Below are 15410 nucleotides of genomic sequence, written 5' to 3'. Positions count from 1 at the left end.
TATTTTAGGATAATAATTTGGCGTTTCTCTAGAGATGGGGCTACCTAGGCTGCAGTGAAGCCTGTTACTATGTGTAGTAAATCACATGAGCGGCGGTAAGGGTGTGAATTTAGATTTGGATGGGTAGAGGGGAAGAGACTGATTGGGTAAAACTTGGCGACTTCCAGGGTAGGTGGAGTCAAAAACAGCTTCTAGGTTTCTCACTTGAACTTTGTGGAGAGTGATGTCATTTATAGTAACAAAAAACTTTCTCCTCTTCTTGTTTGTGTTTTTTTGGCTAGAAATACCAGTAGCCCCCATGTCCATTGGCCCTCTTGTCTGTCTAATCGGCAAGCCCAGTCATTTCTGCCTCTTTAATAATCTCATCCTTGCTCTAGAGCCATCCCCATCATTTCTTACCAGCCATGGGTTTCGTTTTCTAGCACGGCAGGCAGAGTAATGTGTGTTTTTATAAGCCTAACACCACTGTCTTACTTAAAATTCTCTAGGGGAGCCTAGTAATCCAGAAAAGTTCAGTCTTGCTAGCATGATGCTAATGATCCTTCCTGACCTGGCCCCAGTGTTGCTTTCCAGGCCCGTCTCCTGTCACTCTTTCAACTATGCTTTGCTTCAGATATCCTTACCCTTTTTCACACCTTTACATATACTTGTTCTTTTATTTGGATTTTTCTTTTCCTGGCAGATCCTTATTCTGCAGAATTCAACTCAAATGAATTACCTGTTCTGTAAAACTTCCTGTTTGGTTTTCAGTTAGAGGTTAGCACACTTTGCTCTGATTCCACCGAGTCTTTGTTTACACCGTAAGAAGTGGCATGGCTCAGTCATGTGATTTTCTCAATTTATCTTTTGACTACTTTATTAATATTTGATTCTTAATAACCAGGACTATACTTGCAAAACTCAATGGCATTTCATTTGTTTAAGCTTGCTAAGTAAGGGGCACCTGGGGGGTTCAATCAGTTCACTGTCCAACTCTTGATTTCAGCTTAGCTCATGATCTTGGGGTCCTGAGATCGAGCCCCACATTGGGCTCTGCACTCAGTGAACAGTTAGCGTGAAATTCTCTCTCTCCCTTTTGTTCTACCTCCACCCCCGCCATGTGCTCATTTTCTCTCTCTCCTTCTCTCGAATAAATAAATCTTTAAGCTTGCTAAACTGTTGGTTTTCTTTATTCCCCCAGTATCGGTTTTATGGAGAACCTGTGATAAAAGCATGTATTGAAAATGGAACCAGCTGTATTGACATCTGTGGAGAACCTCAGGTATGTAAAATGAAAAAGAGAAAATGGAATTAACAAGTCAAATTCTTGTTGAAGTAGAAAATATTTGGTGCAGTCTTACAGACCTGTTTTCGAAGTTGATGACCCCTTCCTGATGTTAAGAGATGGTGTTCTGTTGACGGCTTGAAGGAGAGTGTGATGGTCAGGTCTTTTCTTTGGTTTTCTTGAATTTTTTTCTTCCTTAGCACCTCATTAACTCCAGGTCTTTTGTATGTAGAATGTGTTGATTTCTATAGCTGCTGCATGTTGTGCATGGAATGAATTAAAATGGTGTGCTATGTATAAATTCTTAGAATCTTACTTTTGTAACTTTTTCATAGCGAAATCCCTTTCTGTAATCACATACTTTACAACATTACAGAAAAGGCAGTGTAAAATCCTCCAAATTTAAACATTTTAGGTATTCACACTTGAGGGCTGACTGCATGCCTGATGCTCTACTAATAAAGCATTTTTTTGCGATCTGAATGTTCCACATCCCTATAAAGTTAGTATTGTCTTTCCTATTTTGTGGATGAGGAAATTGAAGCTGAGGAAGGTTAAGTCGTGCAGCTCCAGGGCCTGCCACCACTATGTAGAAGAATCAGGTTGCCTGGTCACAGGAAGTAGAGTTTCAGTAAGCTCCAAGCTACCTCAGCTCCTCAAAAACCACAGTCTCCTCTGTCCCTGCAGTCTCTGCTGTTTATCATCACCAAGGTGCCAATATAGCATACTGGAAAATGCTAAGGAAGTGTGAATTACCAAAATTGGTTCAAGTAGAGGTAGGAAACTTGAATGAAAGCAAAACCAGTTCCTGTCTTACTTTGGAAAAAAAAAATCCCAGGGCAAAGAAAATGATGAAACATTTCTATGATATTCTGTAAACTACGATAAAAGTGGTATCAAAATCTAATAAAGATCCAGACTACATAAAGAACTCTAACTTGGGAATAGTACAAATTCAAAAAACCCAATTAAAAATGAGCAAAGGGATGAGTAGAGACAAATGTCCTGTGCAAAAGAATTCCAAAGACCTTGTGTAACTCCACCCTTGAGGTGGGGAACATGACTCACCACCATGTTTGTGCACCAGACGTGGTTACTCCCAGAGAGAACAGTATGGAAGGGAGGGGAAACAGAGAGCTTTATAGTGATGGAACCTGGCAAATACTACCTCAGGTAGGTGTTCAGGGCCACCATCAACACTGAGAAGTCATGGTGATGGTACATACCCTTGATAGAATGTCATGAAATGGCCTTTACCCCTGTGGTCTCCCCTCCTCAAAGCTGTAACCCCAGGCTAGTCATGAGAAAAATTCCAATAGAGGAGCATGCTACAAAATACCTGATCAAAAGTTCTCAAAATTCTCACAGTCCTCAAAAACAAGTAGGAGAGTCTGAGAGACCATCACAACCAAGAGGAGCCTAAGTATACATGATGGCTAAATGTAATGTGGGATCTTGGGGGAGAAAAAGGACATTAGGTAAAAACTAATGAAATCTGGGTAAACTATGGACTTTAGCTAATGACAACGTTATCAGTATTAGTTCGTTAATTATAACAAATGTTAATGTAAGAGCTTTAACAATAGGAGAAACTGGGTTGGAGTACATGCACACTCCCCACTACTCAAATTTTCTGTGAACCTAAAACTGTTCTAGAAGTAATTTGTGGGACGCCCGGGTAGCTCAGCGGTTTGGCGCCACTTTCAGCCCAAGGCCTGATCCTGGAGACATGGGATTGGGTCCCACGTTGGGTTCCCTGCATGGAGCCTGCTTCTCCCTCTGCCTGTGTCTCTGCCTCTCTCTGTGTCTCTAATGAATAAATAAAAATCTTAAAAAAAAAATAAAAGTAATTTGTAAAGACAGTGGATTTGAACATCCCCTTTCCTACCACTTCTTTATCCTAAATCTCTGTGTGTGTGTGTGTGTGTGCACGCATGTGTGCGAAGATCCGTGTGTGTGTGTGTGTGTGTCTGTATGTGCGGAGACCCACTTCTGTAATTCCCTCTGAGTAATACGATTTGGGTTATATTTTTTCGCTCTCTTTGTATATTTTTGTATATTTAGGTTTTCATAATAGATACTACTTTTGCATATAAAAGTCATTCTGAAAAAGTTAATAGTGTCATTAAGTCAGATCAGCCTGTGTATCACGCTACTTGGCACATGGTAGATACACAGTAAATATTTACGGAATAAGTGAAAAACATTTTCACAGTTACTTTTTCACTATAAAGTCATATTGGTTAGCATTTTCATAATGTAATTGCTTTGTCTTTTAAGGTCTGTCATTTAATGCTGATTTAAATGTTTCTGTGTAGCTCTGATCTAGAATTTTGTCCTGAATCTTTTAGTTTCTGGAGTTAATGTATTGGAAGTATCATGAGAAAGCTGCAGAAAAAGGGGTTTATATCATCGGAAGCAGTGGCTTTGACTCCATTCCAGCAGATCTGGGCGTAATATATACCAAAAATAAGATGAACGGTAATTATCAATCAATAAGCAGTAATTGAATTCATGAAGCATTCTATATTTTTGAAAATATGGGTGTTGGCAAGGATGTGGAGGAAAAGGACCTCTAATCTACACTTGGTGAGAATGCAAACTGGTGCAGCCACTTGGAAAACAGTAGGGAGGTTCCTCAACAATTTGAAAATAGAACTAATCTACCATCCAGCAATTGCACTGCTAAATATTTACCCAGAGAATACAACACTAAATCAAAGAGATACATCCACCCCTATTTACTGCAACATTATCTACAACAGCCAAGATATGGAAGCAGCCCCAGTGTCTGTCAATTGATGAATGGATAAATAAGTGATATATGTGCATACATACACACACTTCAGCTGTAAAAAAGCATGAGATCTTGCCATTTGCAACAACATGGATGGAGCTGGAGAGTATTATGCTAAGAAGTAAGTTAGAGAAAGACACACCATATGATCTCACTCATGTGAGATTTAAGACACAAGCAAAGAGGGGAAAAAGGAGACAAACCAAGAAATAGACACTTAACTACAGAGAACACATTGATGGTGGTCATCAGAGGAGGATCCAGGCAGATGGGTGAAAGAGGTGATGGGGATTAAGGGGTGTACTTGTCATGATGAGTACCAGGTAATTAAAATAAAAACTTTTAAAAAAAAGAAGATAATGGGTGATAGCAATAGATATGCAATTTGAAAGAAAAGAAAGACATTTGCAGGATTACTAAGCTTCCGGAGTTGACTGGAAATGCCAGCTCTACTCTCCACTGAGAAAATGAACAGAGTTCTGTGTCTTAACAGATATTATGCTCTTCTTGAAAGCTGTATGATGTAAATAATACCAGTTTAGAAATAAAAATCCTTTATCTTAAAAAAATGGAAAAAAAAATCAGTGTTATGGTAAACAGCGGAAGTTACTAATGTCATGCATATTTTAAAAGGGTCCATTTAGAAAATGACATGAAACAGGTAACTCCAGTATCATATAAACTGTTCTAGAGCTTAAAAATATGGGAAGTATTTCAGTTTATATTGAAAAATTAACTCAAAGTAAAGCCCCAGATAGCACCAGAAAAAGAAGAAAGCTACAAATGAGTTTTGCTTTGTGAAATTAGTAGTCAAAAAGTGCTAAATAAAATTTTAATAAATATTCAATGGAATTTTTAAAGAATAATATATCAAGACCAAGGTTTATTAGGAAATTATATAATCATCAATCAGACTATTGAAGATGAAAAGCTAGATGCTCATCTCAGTACATGATTTGAAAATTTATGCCATTTACTGATTGCAGATTTTTAGGAATTTAGGAATAGAAAACTTTATTAACATAATAGATGCTGGAAAGCAGTAGCCAATATCATACTCAGTGAGGAACACTAGAACCATTCCAAAGAGAACATGAATTGAACATCTTTTTTTTTTTTTAATTTTATTTATTTATTTATGAGAGAGAGAGGCAGAGACACAGGCAGAGGGAGGAGAAGCAGGCTCCCTGTGGGGAGCCCGATGTGGGAATAGATCCCAGGACCCTGGGATCACACCCTGAGCCAAAGGCAGACGCTCAACCACTGAGCCACCCAGGCATCCCAGAACGTCCTTTTTTTTTTTTTTTTTTTTTTTTTTTTTAAGGTTTGTTTATTTGAGAGAGAGAGTTTGCATGTGCAGTTGCATGCACGCCAAGGTGGGAGGGGTGGAGAGAGAGGGAGAGAGAGTTCCAAGCAAACTCCACGCTAACTGCGGAGCCCAACTCAGGATTGATCCTAGGACCCTGAGATAATGGCCTGAGCTGAAACCAAGAGTGAGTTGCTTAACTGACTGAGCCACACAGGTGCCCCCGAACTGAACATCTTTAAAATACAGAGTCTTCACGTCATGGGCATGGTAGATCCCCATTTATCAAAAAATACTTTTAAGTTTCTAAAGTTCAGCTATTTTCGTTATGATGGTTTTACATATTTCTTACTAAGACTGTTTTTAAATATTTGGTAGTTTCTGTTACTTTGAACACCTTCTTTTCAGGGAGAAATATTACTTTAAGACTTGTTTAAAAACTTTGTTTTCAAATACTGAATGCTAAGAGTGAGTGTTAGCAAGTGCCCCAGCTGATTGTTTGGTACAAGTGACCCACGTCTTATTGTGGTGGTCCACGTTCTTTCTGTGGCTAGGTTAGATCACAGAGCCATAAATCCAGGTTGCATTCTCTGAGAAACTCCAGAATCATCTCAGGGAATTATAGGTCGTGATCTAGGTGTTTGTCAGTGGTCACCTAGTGGCATTTAGGTGATTGTGGTTTTCATCATTGCTGATGATGTGGTTCTTCATTCTCTTTCTCAGGGTCAGCTTTCTAAGGCCCCATGATTTAGTCATCTTTTGGAATTAAAACTAGAAACACCGATTCTTAAGAGATCGCTGTACTTCATTTTATCAGATCTTGAGAATTTGCCCACATGTTTTTTTTGTCTTACTGCTCTTGAAAAACTCCATGATTAATTAACCACTATGCCTGTGTATTAGTCCTTGTGGTTGATTTCTCTGTTTCTGGCTTTGGTTTTTCTATTGTTATTTACACTTATTTTTATTTCATTTTAACAGCTTTATTTTAAGTAGTATATAAGCCATCACAGAGACCATCTCACTAAGTTTTCTGTACATTCATTGTAAACCACTACTACTAAGCCTTCTTGAGAGCACTTTTACTGGAAAGCAGAATTCATCCCACAGATGTAATTTTGAGAACTGTGTGCTGATGGCCTTCCAGGGTGAATGAGTGAGCTAAATTGTTGCCTTGTTAGAAGAGATCTATAGTATTAGTTTCAATACTAGAAAATATTTTGCCAGTACTAGCACTTAGACTTTATTCTAACCTACTCTTTCTGACAATTTCCCTGGCTTTAACTGGTAAAGTTATATTTCATAAGTCTGTTTTCAGTAATAAAACTATTACCAGTATAGATTTTTCTGACTATATCAGCTGTAGGCTTGGTAAAAATGGTCCCAAGAAATAGCAATAATTTGAGGTGCCTGTGTGACTCAGTCAGTTAAGCATCTGCCTTCAGCTTAGGTCATGATCTCAGGATCCTGGGATCAAGTCCTGCATTGGCCTGCCTTCTCAACAGGGAGTCTGTTCCTTCCTCTGTCCTTCCCCTACCTGTTCATGCTCTCTCTCTCTCTCTCTCTCTCTCAAATAAGTAGATAAAATCTTTTTAAAAATGGGAATAATTTATTACTGCATATCTTAGTTACATAGATTTTATTTAATTTTACTTTTACTGTTCTCTTACTCTTTTAGGTACCCTGACTGCTGTGGAAAGTTTCCTGACTATACATTCCGGACCTGAGGTTAGTTTTTCTGTTTCTCAGGTATTTCTTAAAGTTAACAGAAAAAACATTTTGGAAATGATATATGCCTCCTAAAACAGATTAAGATGAATTAAATATCACATATATTTGTAATTTTTAAGGTGTGAAAGTCACTATGTTTAATTTTAAAAAGTAAAGATGGTAGATTGCTGGTAATTTTACTCAGACTTAAAATAGAATTTTGTTAAAAACAACTGCACAGTTGACTGTGTCAGATGATCCCAACACCAAAATATCTCTCCTTGTTGTGTAATAAATGTTGTCCACCAAGACAATTGTCACCTTAGTGCAAGTCAGGGCACTTGTGTTCTGTCTGTTGCTGTCGTGGCCGTAAAAGAAATGGATGACGAGTCACTGAATGTGTAGTGTACTTGGGAACATGAGACCTGAGATGGTCGCATTCCTGGAGGCCCATGTTTACAATAGGACTTTCATTGCCAGTTGTATCTGAACTAATTCTAGGTCTACATGTGAGCCTCCGCATGTATTTGTTCTCCTTAAAATACATTCATCCAACAAGGTAGTGTGACACAGAAATGAAGAAGATGCAAACCTGTCGTCAAAGAGATACTAATGTAGCTTGGCAGGAAATAGAGATTTTAAAGAGATAGGGTGAAATACTGTAGGAATCAGAGAATGGAGAGTTAATCCAGTTGGAAGGCCAGAGGTAAGAGCTGTCAGGAGAAGCTGTCACATGGACTGAGTGTCAGAGGTTGGTGCCATGGAGCTTGGGAACAGAAGAGGGAGGAGTATGATCAGGATGTAGCTGTTGGATGTTATATGGCATGTTTGGGTAAGAGTAATGGTTCTGGTCATCTAGGTTGTGGTTTCAGGTTAATAAAGAACTATATAAAACATGGTAAAATTCGTGATTACAGAGAGTGTCCACTGGAGTATGAGAATTAAAGGAACTGATAGTTGGCCTCAGTAATTTGGGAATGTCTCCTAGAAGCCTTGCTGAGTTTAGCCCTGAGAAGGGAAGAGCATTTGGAAGATCAGAGGCAATCACCTCAGCAGAGGCTCAGAAGCAAGAATGAGAGATATGCTTGGACATCGGGGGAGCATGCATAAATACCTAGCTCCACCCAGTTTAAACCAGCAACATGCAGAGGAATTTACTGATTTGAATAACCAAATGTCTCCAGGTGAATAAATAATGTGGCTGGATTTGGATGTTCCAATGGTATTATCAGAGCTTTTTTCCCTGTTGTTTCCTCTTTCATTTCTTTCTTTCTTTTTTTTTTTTTTCTCATTAAACTTTTGTTTTAATGGGTCTCAAAATTCTGTGACAGATTTTTGGTCAAGTTGTTTCCATTAAAAAGTACTGATTTTAAAAACTAATAACTTAAAACTGCCACACACGCACACACACAAAAAAATGGTCCACAAAACATTCTCCTTTCATTCTGAAGGTTTTACGATGCATTGTTATCATTAACCAGTCTTTTACTATTAAACTTAAATGGCCAATTGACACAAACAGTTCTGAGACCTTTCTTCCACCACTGATTAAGATTGGGGTGGCAGGTATTGGGGATAATATTCATTTAGCCTTCTGAGCTTTCTGGGCAGACTTGGTGACTTTGCCAGCTCCAGCTGCCTTCTTGTCCACTGCTTTGATGACACCCACAGCAACTGTCTGTCTCATGTCACGAACAGCAAAATGGCCCAGAGGAGGATAGTCAGAGAAGCTCTCAACACACATAGGTTTGCCAGGAACCATATCAACAATGGCAGCATCCCCAGATTTCAAGAACTTGGGACCATCTTCCAGCTTCTTTCCAGAACGACGATCTATCTTTTCCTTCAGCTCAGCAAACTTGCAAGCAATGTGAGCTGTGTGACAATCCGGCACAGGTGCATATCCAGCACTGATTTGGCCTGGATGGTTCAGGATAATCACCTGAGCTGTGAAGCCAGCTGCTTCCATTGGTGGGTCATTTTTTCTGTCACCAGCCATGTTGCCACGACGAACATCTTTGACAGATACGTTCTTGACATTGACGCCCACATTGTCCTCAGGAAGAGCCTCACTCAAAGCTTCATGGTGCATTTCAACAGACTTTACTTCAGTTGTAACATTGACTGGAGCAAAGGTGACCACCATATCAGGCTTAAGAACATCAGTCTCCACTCGACCCACTGGGACAGTACCAATACCACCAATTTTGTAGACGTCTTGGAGAGGCAGACACAAGGGCTTATCAGTTGGACGAGCTGGTGGCAGAATGCAATCCAGGGCTTCAAGCAGTGTGGTTCCGCTGGCATTCCCATCTTTACGGGTGACTTTCCACCCCTTGAACCAAGGCATGTTAGCACTTGGCTCCAGCATGTTGTCACCATTCCAACCAGAAATTGGCACAAATGCTACTGTGTCGGGGTTGTAGCTAATTTTCTTAATGTAGGTGCTGACTTCCTTAACGATTTCCTCGTATCTCTTCTGGCTGTAGGGTGGTTCAGTGGAATCCATTTTGTTAACACCAACAATTAGTTGTTTTACACCCAGTGTGTAAGCCAGAAGGGCATGCTCACGGGTCTGCCCATTCTTGGAGATACCTGCTTCAAATTCACCAACACCAGCAGCAACAATCAGGACAGCACAGTCAGCCTGAGATGTGCCTGTAATCATGTTTTTGATAAAGTCTCTGTGTCCTGGGGCTTCAATGATGGTCACATAATACTTGCTGGTCTCGAATTTCCACAGGGAGCTATCAATGGTGATACCACGTTCACGTTCAGCTTTCAGTTTATCCAAGACCCAGGCATACTTGAAGGAGCCTTTTCCCATCTCAGCAGCCTCCTTCTCAAATTTTTCGATAGTTCTTTTGTCGATCCCACCACATTTGTAGATCAAATGGCCAGTAGTGGTAGACTTGCCCGAATCTACGTGTCCAATGACGATGTTGATGTGAGTGTTTTCCTTTCCCATTTTGGTTTAGGTTTAGTGGTGGTTTTCACGACACCTGTGTTCTGGCGGCAAACCCGTTGCGAAAAGCTCCTCTTTCATTTCTTTCGGGCTCCTCTGTGTAGGCTCAGCACAGCAGGGAAGGTGCTGGCAGTCCCAGGTATACATTGTCCTTATGTTCCCAATTTCCTGGGAACAGCTAGCAGAGTTGTATCAAATGACAGGAAAGATCAGTTAAGTATTGGGTCCTGTGGCTATTCTTGAGCCCTGCAGTATGACCTGGTGTGATGGGAGTAGTCAGGTTGCCTAGGCCTGGGTTATAGGCCTCTGGGGGCAAGGGGGGGCAGAGAGTCAGGCCTGTGTCCAACATGGAACTAGTTCCAGATAGGAAAGAGTGTTTTATAAGCAGAAGTTGCAGTAGAGGATTGCAGGGAATTGGCACAGGACTGACAAAACACAGATGTCCACAACAGGGAGATCGTGAGAAAATTGGTAGAATAGAAAAGAGGCTTCTTTTGAAGAAGCAGCAGGAGATGCAATTGGAAAGATGAGGTGATATAACAAAGGTGTCTTCCCTTTACTAGAGGGATGAAAAAGCCATTGAGTGAATGGTTTTTGCCAGGAAGCCTTCCTAGAGTTTTTGTGAGTACAGATTTTGAAGCTGGACTGCCGGGGCTTGAATTCTGGCTCTGTCACTTATCAGTGATGTGACTGTGGGCAAGTATGCTACACTTATCTTCAGGGCACCTCATTTCCTTCATCCATAAAAGGAGATGGTAATAGTATCTACTTCATATGGTCTCTCTGAGACTGTGAGGACTAAATTAGTCAGTGAATATAAATCAGAACAGTAGTTGGCAGTTAGCAAATTGCTCAGTAAATGTTTTAAATATTATTTTTATTAGTATTATTTGAGCTTTAAGTTGGGGCTTAGTTCAGGAGAAGAGAGTTGAAGCATCCACACCAGTGCAGTTCCCTCTCTCATTCCTCTTAAAGCAAGATACACAGCCTGAATTTTACAAGAATGGGACAGATTCTGTGTATCCCTAGTCACTGAATTGTTCTCCTGCCCCTCCTTATCTTTCTCTTCCCCTGGAGATTTTTTATTTTACATAAAAAATTGTACCATAGACCATATGCTTGGTTATCAAGCAAGACTCACAGAATTTCAGAGGATCAAAATCATATACTGTGAAACAGGCCCGTCTAGTAGGTCTTCCCACAATGATGGAAATGTATGTGTGCTGTGTAGTGGCTTATGTATTGACTGTTGTAGCTCTAGGCAGGTCACCCCATGGCCTTTTATTTATTTAGTTTTTTGAAGATTTATTAGAGAGAGCAAGTGAGCACACAGTTGGGGAGGGGCAGAGGGAGAGAGAAAGAGAGAGAATCTGAAACAGGCTCTGCAATGAGCACGGAACTCGAAGAGGGGCTCCATCTCTGGATCCTGAGATGACAACCTGAGCTGAAACCAAGAGTCAGATGCTTAACTGACTGAGCCACCCAGGCACCTCAGCCCATGGCCTTTTTTATATGCGCACAAGCTAAGGATGATTTTTACCTTTTTAAAGGGCCATGGTAGAAATATAAAGAAGAATATGTAGTAGAAACCATATGTGGCCTGTAAAACCTAAGGGTCAGATCTTTCTGAGACCGTTTGCCAACACCTACCCTAGAGCAGGTTTTAGACTACCGTGCAATTATAGTAGAAATCAGTGAAGAGATAACATGAAAATCTCTGTATATTTGGGTATTATGAAATGTATTTTAAATTTAGGTCATCAACCCAGATCTTTTTCCTAAGCTCCAAACTTAAAACCTCCAGTGACCTAATTGAACACTTGTTAGAGCTCCCAAACTCTGTCTTGTCCAAATGTGCTCCAACCTCAGCTTATTTGTACCAATTTCAGTTGGCAGTGATGTGTCCTGCCACAAGTTCAGGTCAGATGGTGGGGTCATTGCTGTGTCTGTTCTCTGAAACCCAAATCCTATCTGTCAGGAAATCCTGTTGATTCTGCCGTCACAATACATCAGAATCTGATCACTCTTCACCTTTCTCTTTCTACCACCCTATGCTTGCTACCATCTGTTCCTCTACAGCCAGGATGATCCTGTTCAGACACAACTTGGATTGTGTCCTTCCAGTAGCATGCAAGATTATAAGTGATCTGGCCCCTGTTCCCTCTCCAACCTCCCGTTCACCCTGTTCATACTCCCTCATTTACACTGACTTCTGCGTCCTCTTGCAAACACTCCAGCACACTTCCGCCAGAGTGCTTTTATGTTAGCTATCGCCTTTTCCCTGAAATCCATCTCAGAGACGTTTGCATGACTGACACCCTCATCTTCTCCTTCAAGTCTTTTCTCAAATGTCACCTTTCTGATGAAGTCTACCTGGATAGTTCCATTTAAAATTGCAAACTTAAAAAAATAATAATAATAAAATTGCAAACTTAATTCCTTTGCCCATCATTTTCAGTTCATCACATGTACTCTTTGTCCTTTTTCCTATAGTGCTTCTCACCTTCTAAATTCTATGTATTGTATTTTCTATTGAGTTTGTCACCCTGTCTGGAATGTGAGCACCACGAATAGAAGGATCTTTGTTTAATTCACCAAGCACCCAGAACAGGGCTGGTCACCTAGCACGAGCTCAGTGTTTATTGGCTAACTTGAACAGACAAAGCTCACTTAACTTTAATTCTAAAAACCTCCAAGAACAATTCCAGAGTGCAGAAGGAACATAGATGTAAAAATCCTAAATAAAATATTAGCAAATTAAAAGCAGTAATACATGAAAAGGATACATTTTGACTAAGTTTTAGAGAGGAATAGGAGGGTTTGTATTATATAATTCCCATAGTCTACCTCACTAACAGGTTAAATGGGGATAGTTCTATGATAATTTCAACAGAGAAAAGATGTTTGACAAAGTGTACTATCTCTTCATGATTAATACTTAGAGCAAGCCAGAAGTAGAAGGAAAGATTATCTTTTTTAAAAAAGTTGTAACAAAGATGATACCCAGTGTTTAACACTGAAAACTTTTGCTCTGAGCTCAGGAATAAGACCTGGGTGCCCACTGTCATTACGTCAGCCAGATTGTAGGCAGAGCAGTAATACAGGAAAAGAGAGAAACTGTATGTAGATTGGAAAAGAAACAAAGGTATTTTCAGCAGATGATATAATTTTGAATGTAGGAAATTCCAAAGAAATCTATAGGCAATATTATTAGAATTAATAAATGAGTTTCATAAATTGCTGGAAAAAATTCTTTTTCTTACCTGATTTCCTTGGCTAGACCCTCCGGTACAGTGGGGAGCTGAAGTGGCAAAAGTAGACATCCTTATCTGGCTGTGGCTTTTTATAGGTGCTCTTTATCAGGTTGAGGAAATTTCCTTCTATTCCTAGTTTGTTGAGTGTTGTTAACATGAAGGGTGTTATATTTTATCAAATGCTTTTTCTGCAACTCTTGAGACAGTCGTGTGGTTTTTGTTTTTTGTATATTGCTGATTTAGTTTGCTAGTGTTTTGTTGATGATTTTTTGCATCCATATTCGTCAGGAACATTGTCTATAGTTTTCTGGTGATGTCTCTCTGGTTTTGGTATCAGAGTAATTAGTACTGACCTTTTAGGAAGAGTTTGTCAAGAATTGGTGTTAAATCTTCTTTACATGGTAGAATTCATCAATGAGATCATCTGTGCCTAAGCTTTTCTTTGTGGGAAGTTTTTGATTATTCAATCTCTTCTTATCGGTTTATTTGGATATTCTATTTCCTCTTAAGTCAGTTTTGGTGGTTTGCATCTGCATTAGTTTTCTAGGCCTGCCATAACGAACTACCACACACTGGATTGCTTAATAAACAGAAACTTGATATTCTAACAGTCCCAGAGGCTAGAAGTTGGAGATCAAGGTATTGGTAAGGTTGGTTCCTTCAGAGGCTTTGAGGCAAAATATGCTTCATATTTCTCTCCTGGCTTCTGGTGGTTTGCTGGCTGTCCTGGGCATTCTGGGCATGTAGATGCTGCACTCTGATCTCTGTTCCATCTTCACGTGGCGTGGCTCCCTGTGTGCATGCCTGTGTCCACATTTCACCTTTATTAAGGACACCAGCCATTCTGGATTGGGGACTTACCTACTGTAGTATGACCTCACCTTACCTAATTACATCTACAACAACCCTATTTTCAAATAAGGCCACATTTTAAGGTATTAGCAGTTAGGACTTCAGCCTTTGAATTTGGGGAGACAAAGTTAAGTCTGTAACAGTATCTTTCTAGGAGTTTGTCCATTTCATCCAGGTTGTCTTATTTGTGGGTATTCATAGTATTCTCTCATACCCCTTTTTGTTTCTGTAAGGTTGGTAGTAATGTTCTTTCTTTCATTCCAGATTTTAGTAATTTGAGTGCTTTGTCAGTCTGGCACCAAGTTTGTCAATTTGGTTGATTTCTTCAAAGAAATTTGATTTCATTGATTTTCGCTATTTTTTCTATTGTTTCATTTATTTACATTCTAGTCTTTATTATTGCTAGACACAGAATTAATACAAAAATCAGTTGCATTTCTATATACCAGCTACAGTTAGGAAATGAAATTTTTAAAAAATGACCATTCTTATTAGCATAGAAAAAATTAAGTACCTAAGACTGGTAATAGAAAAATGTGCAATATTTCTGTGGATAAAACTATAACACATGATTGGAGACCTTAAGGAAAACAAGTAAGTGGAAGGATCCACTATAATCTTGATTAGGGGGACTCAATTTTGTTACAGTGTCAGTTTTCCTCAAATTGTTTTATAATCCCATGTAATTCCAATCAAAAGCTGAAACAGGTTTTTGTTTGTTTGTTTTGCTTTGTTATGGTGTGCAACTTGACAAGCTAATTCTAAAATATTTATGGAAACGCAGAGGGCTGAGAATAACTGAGACATTCTTGAAGGCGAAAAAGGTAGAAAGATGCTCTTGGATATCAAGACTTACTTAATTAGCAGTGGGACATCAGGCCTGGAACAGAGGAGAGAGCTCAGTGTAGTTCATGCATGTGTGAGCACTTGATTTATGGGAATGGGGCTTTTTAGGAGATGATGCTGGGACCACTCAATATCCAAGTGGAGAGAAATGAAATTGAATTCATGCTTTGCACTATGTACAAAAATCATGTTTAGGTGAATTACCCACCTACGTGCAAAAGGCAACACAGTGAAGCTTCTAGAAGATGACATGTATTTCATGGCCTCTGGGTTAGGAATTACTTTTTTCCTCTCACACATACATATATTTTATTGTTTTTTAATGAGGTATAATTGACATATAATATTTAATTAGTTTGAGGTGTACAACAGAATGATTTGATATTTATGTATACTGCAGTATATTGTGAAACGAT

The 15410-nt window shown here is 39.4% G+C and overlaps 1 protein-coding gene across 3 annotated transcripts in view; it reads left to right on the top strand.

Annotated features, from left to right (window-relative positions):
* The window catches only part of SCCPDH (saccharopine dehydrogenase (putative)), a 43288-nt gene that overhangs the window by 6607 nt on the left and 21271 nt on the right, over window positions 1-15410 (top strand). For all 3 annotated transcript variants that reach the window (XR_012032819.1, XM_072830249.1, XM_072830250.1), the window contains exons 3-5: window positions 1181-1261; window positions 3616-3745; window positions 7046-7095. Coding sequence is in view for 2 of the 3 variants with exons in the window: in XM_072830249.1 (XP_072686350.1) it covers window positions 1181-1261; window positions 3616-3745; window positions 7046-7095 (261 nt within the window). In the remaining variant the exon portion in view is untranslated. The remainder of the gene's footprint in view (window positions 1-1180; window positions 1262-3615; window positions 3746-7045; window positions 7096-15410) is intronic.

The sequence above is a fragment of the Canis lupus genome, chromosome 6, assembly GCF_048164855.1.
Source record: "Canis lupus baileyi chromosome 6, mCanLup2.hap1, whole genome shotgun sequence".
Taxonomy (NCBI): Eukaryota; Metazoa; Chordata; class Mammalia; order Carnivora; family Canidae; genus Canis; species Canis lupus.
Note: the sequence above shows the minus strand (reverse complement) of the source record. Positions and strands in the feature narration are given on the sequence as shown.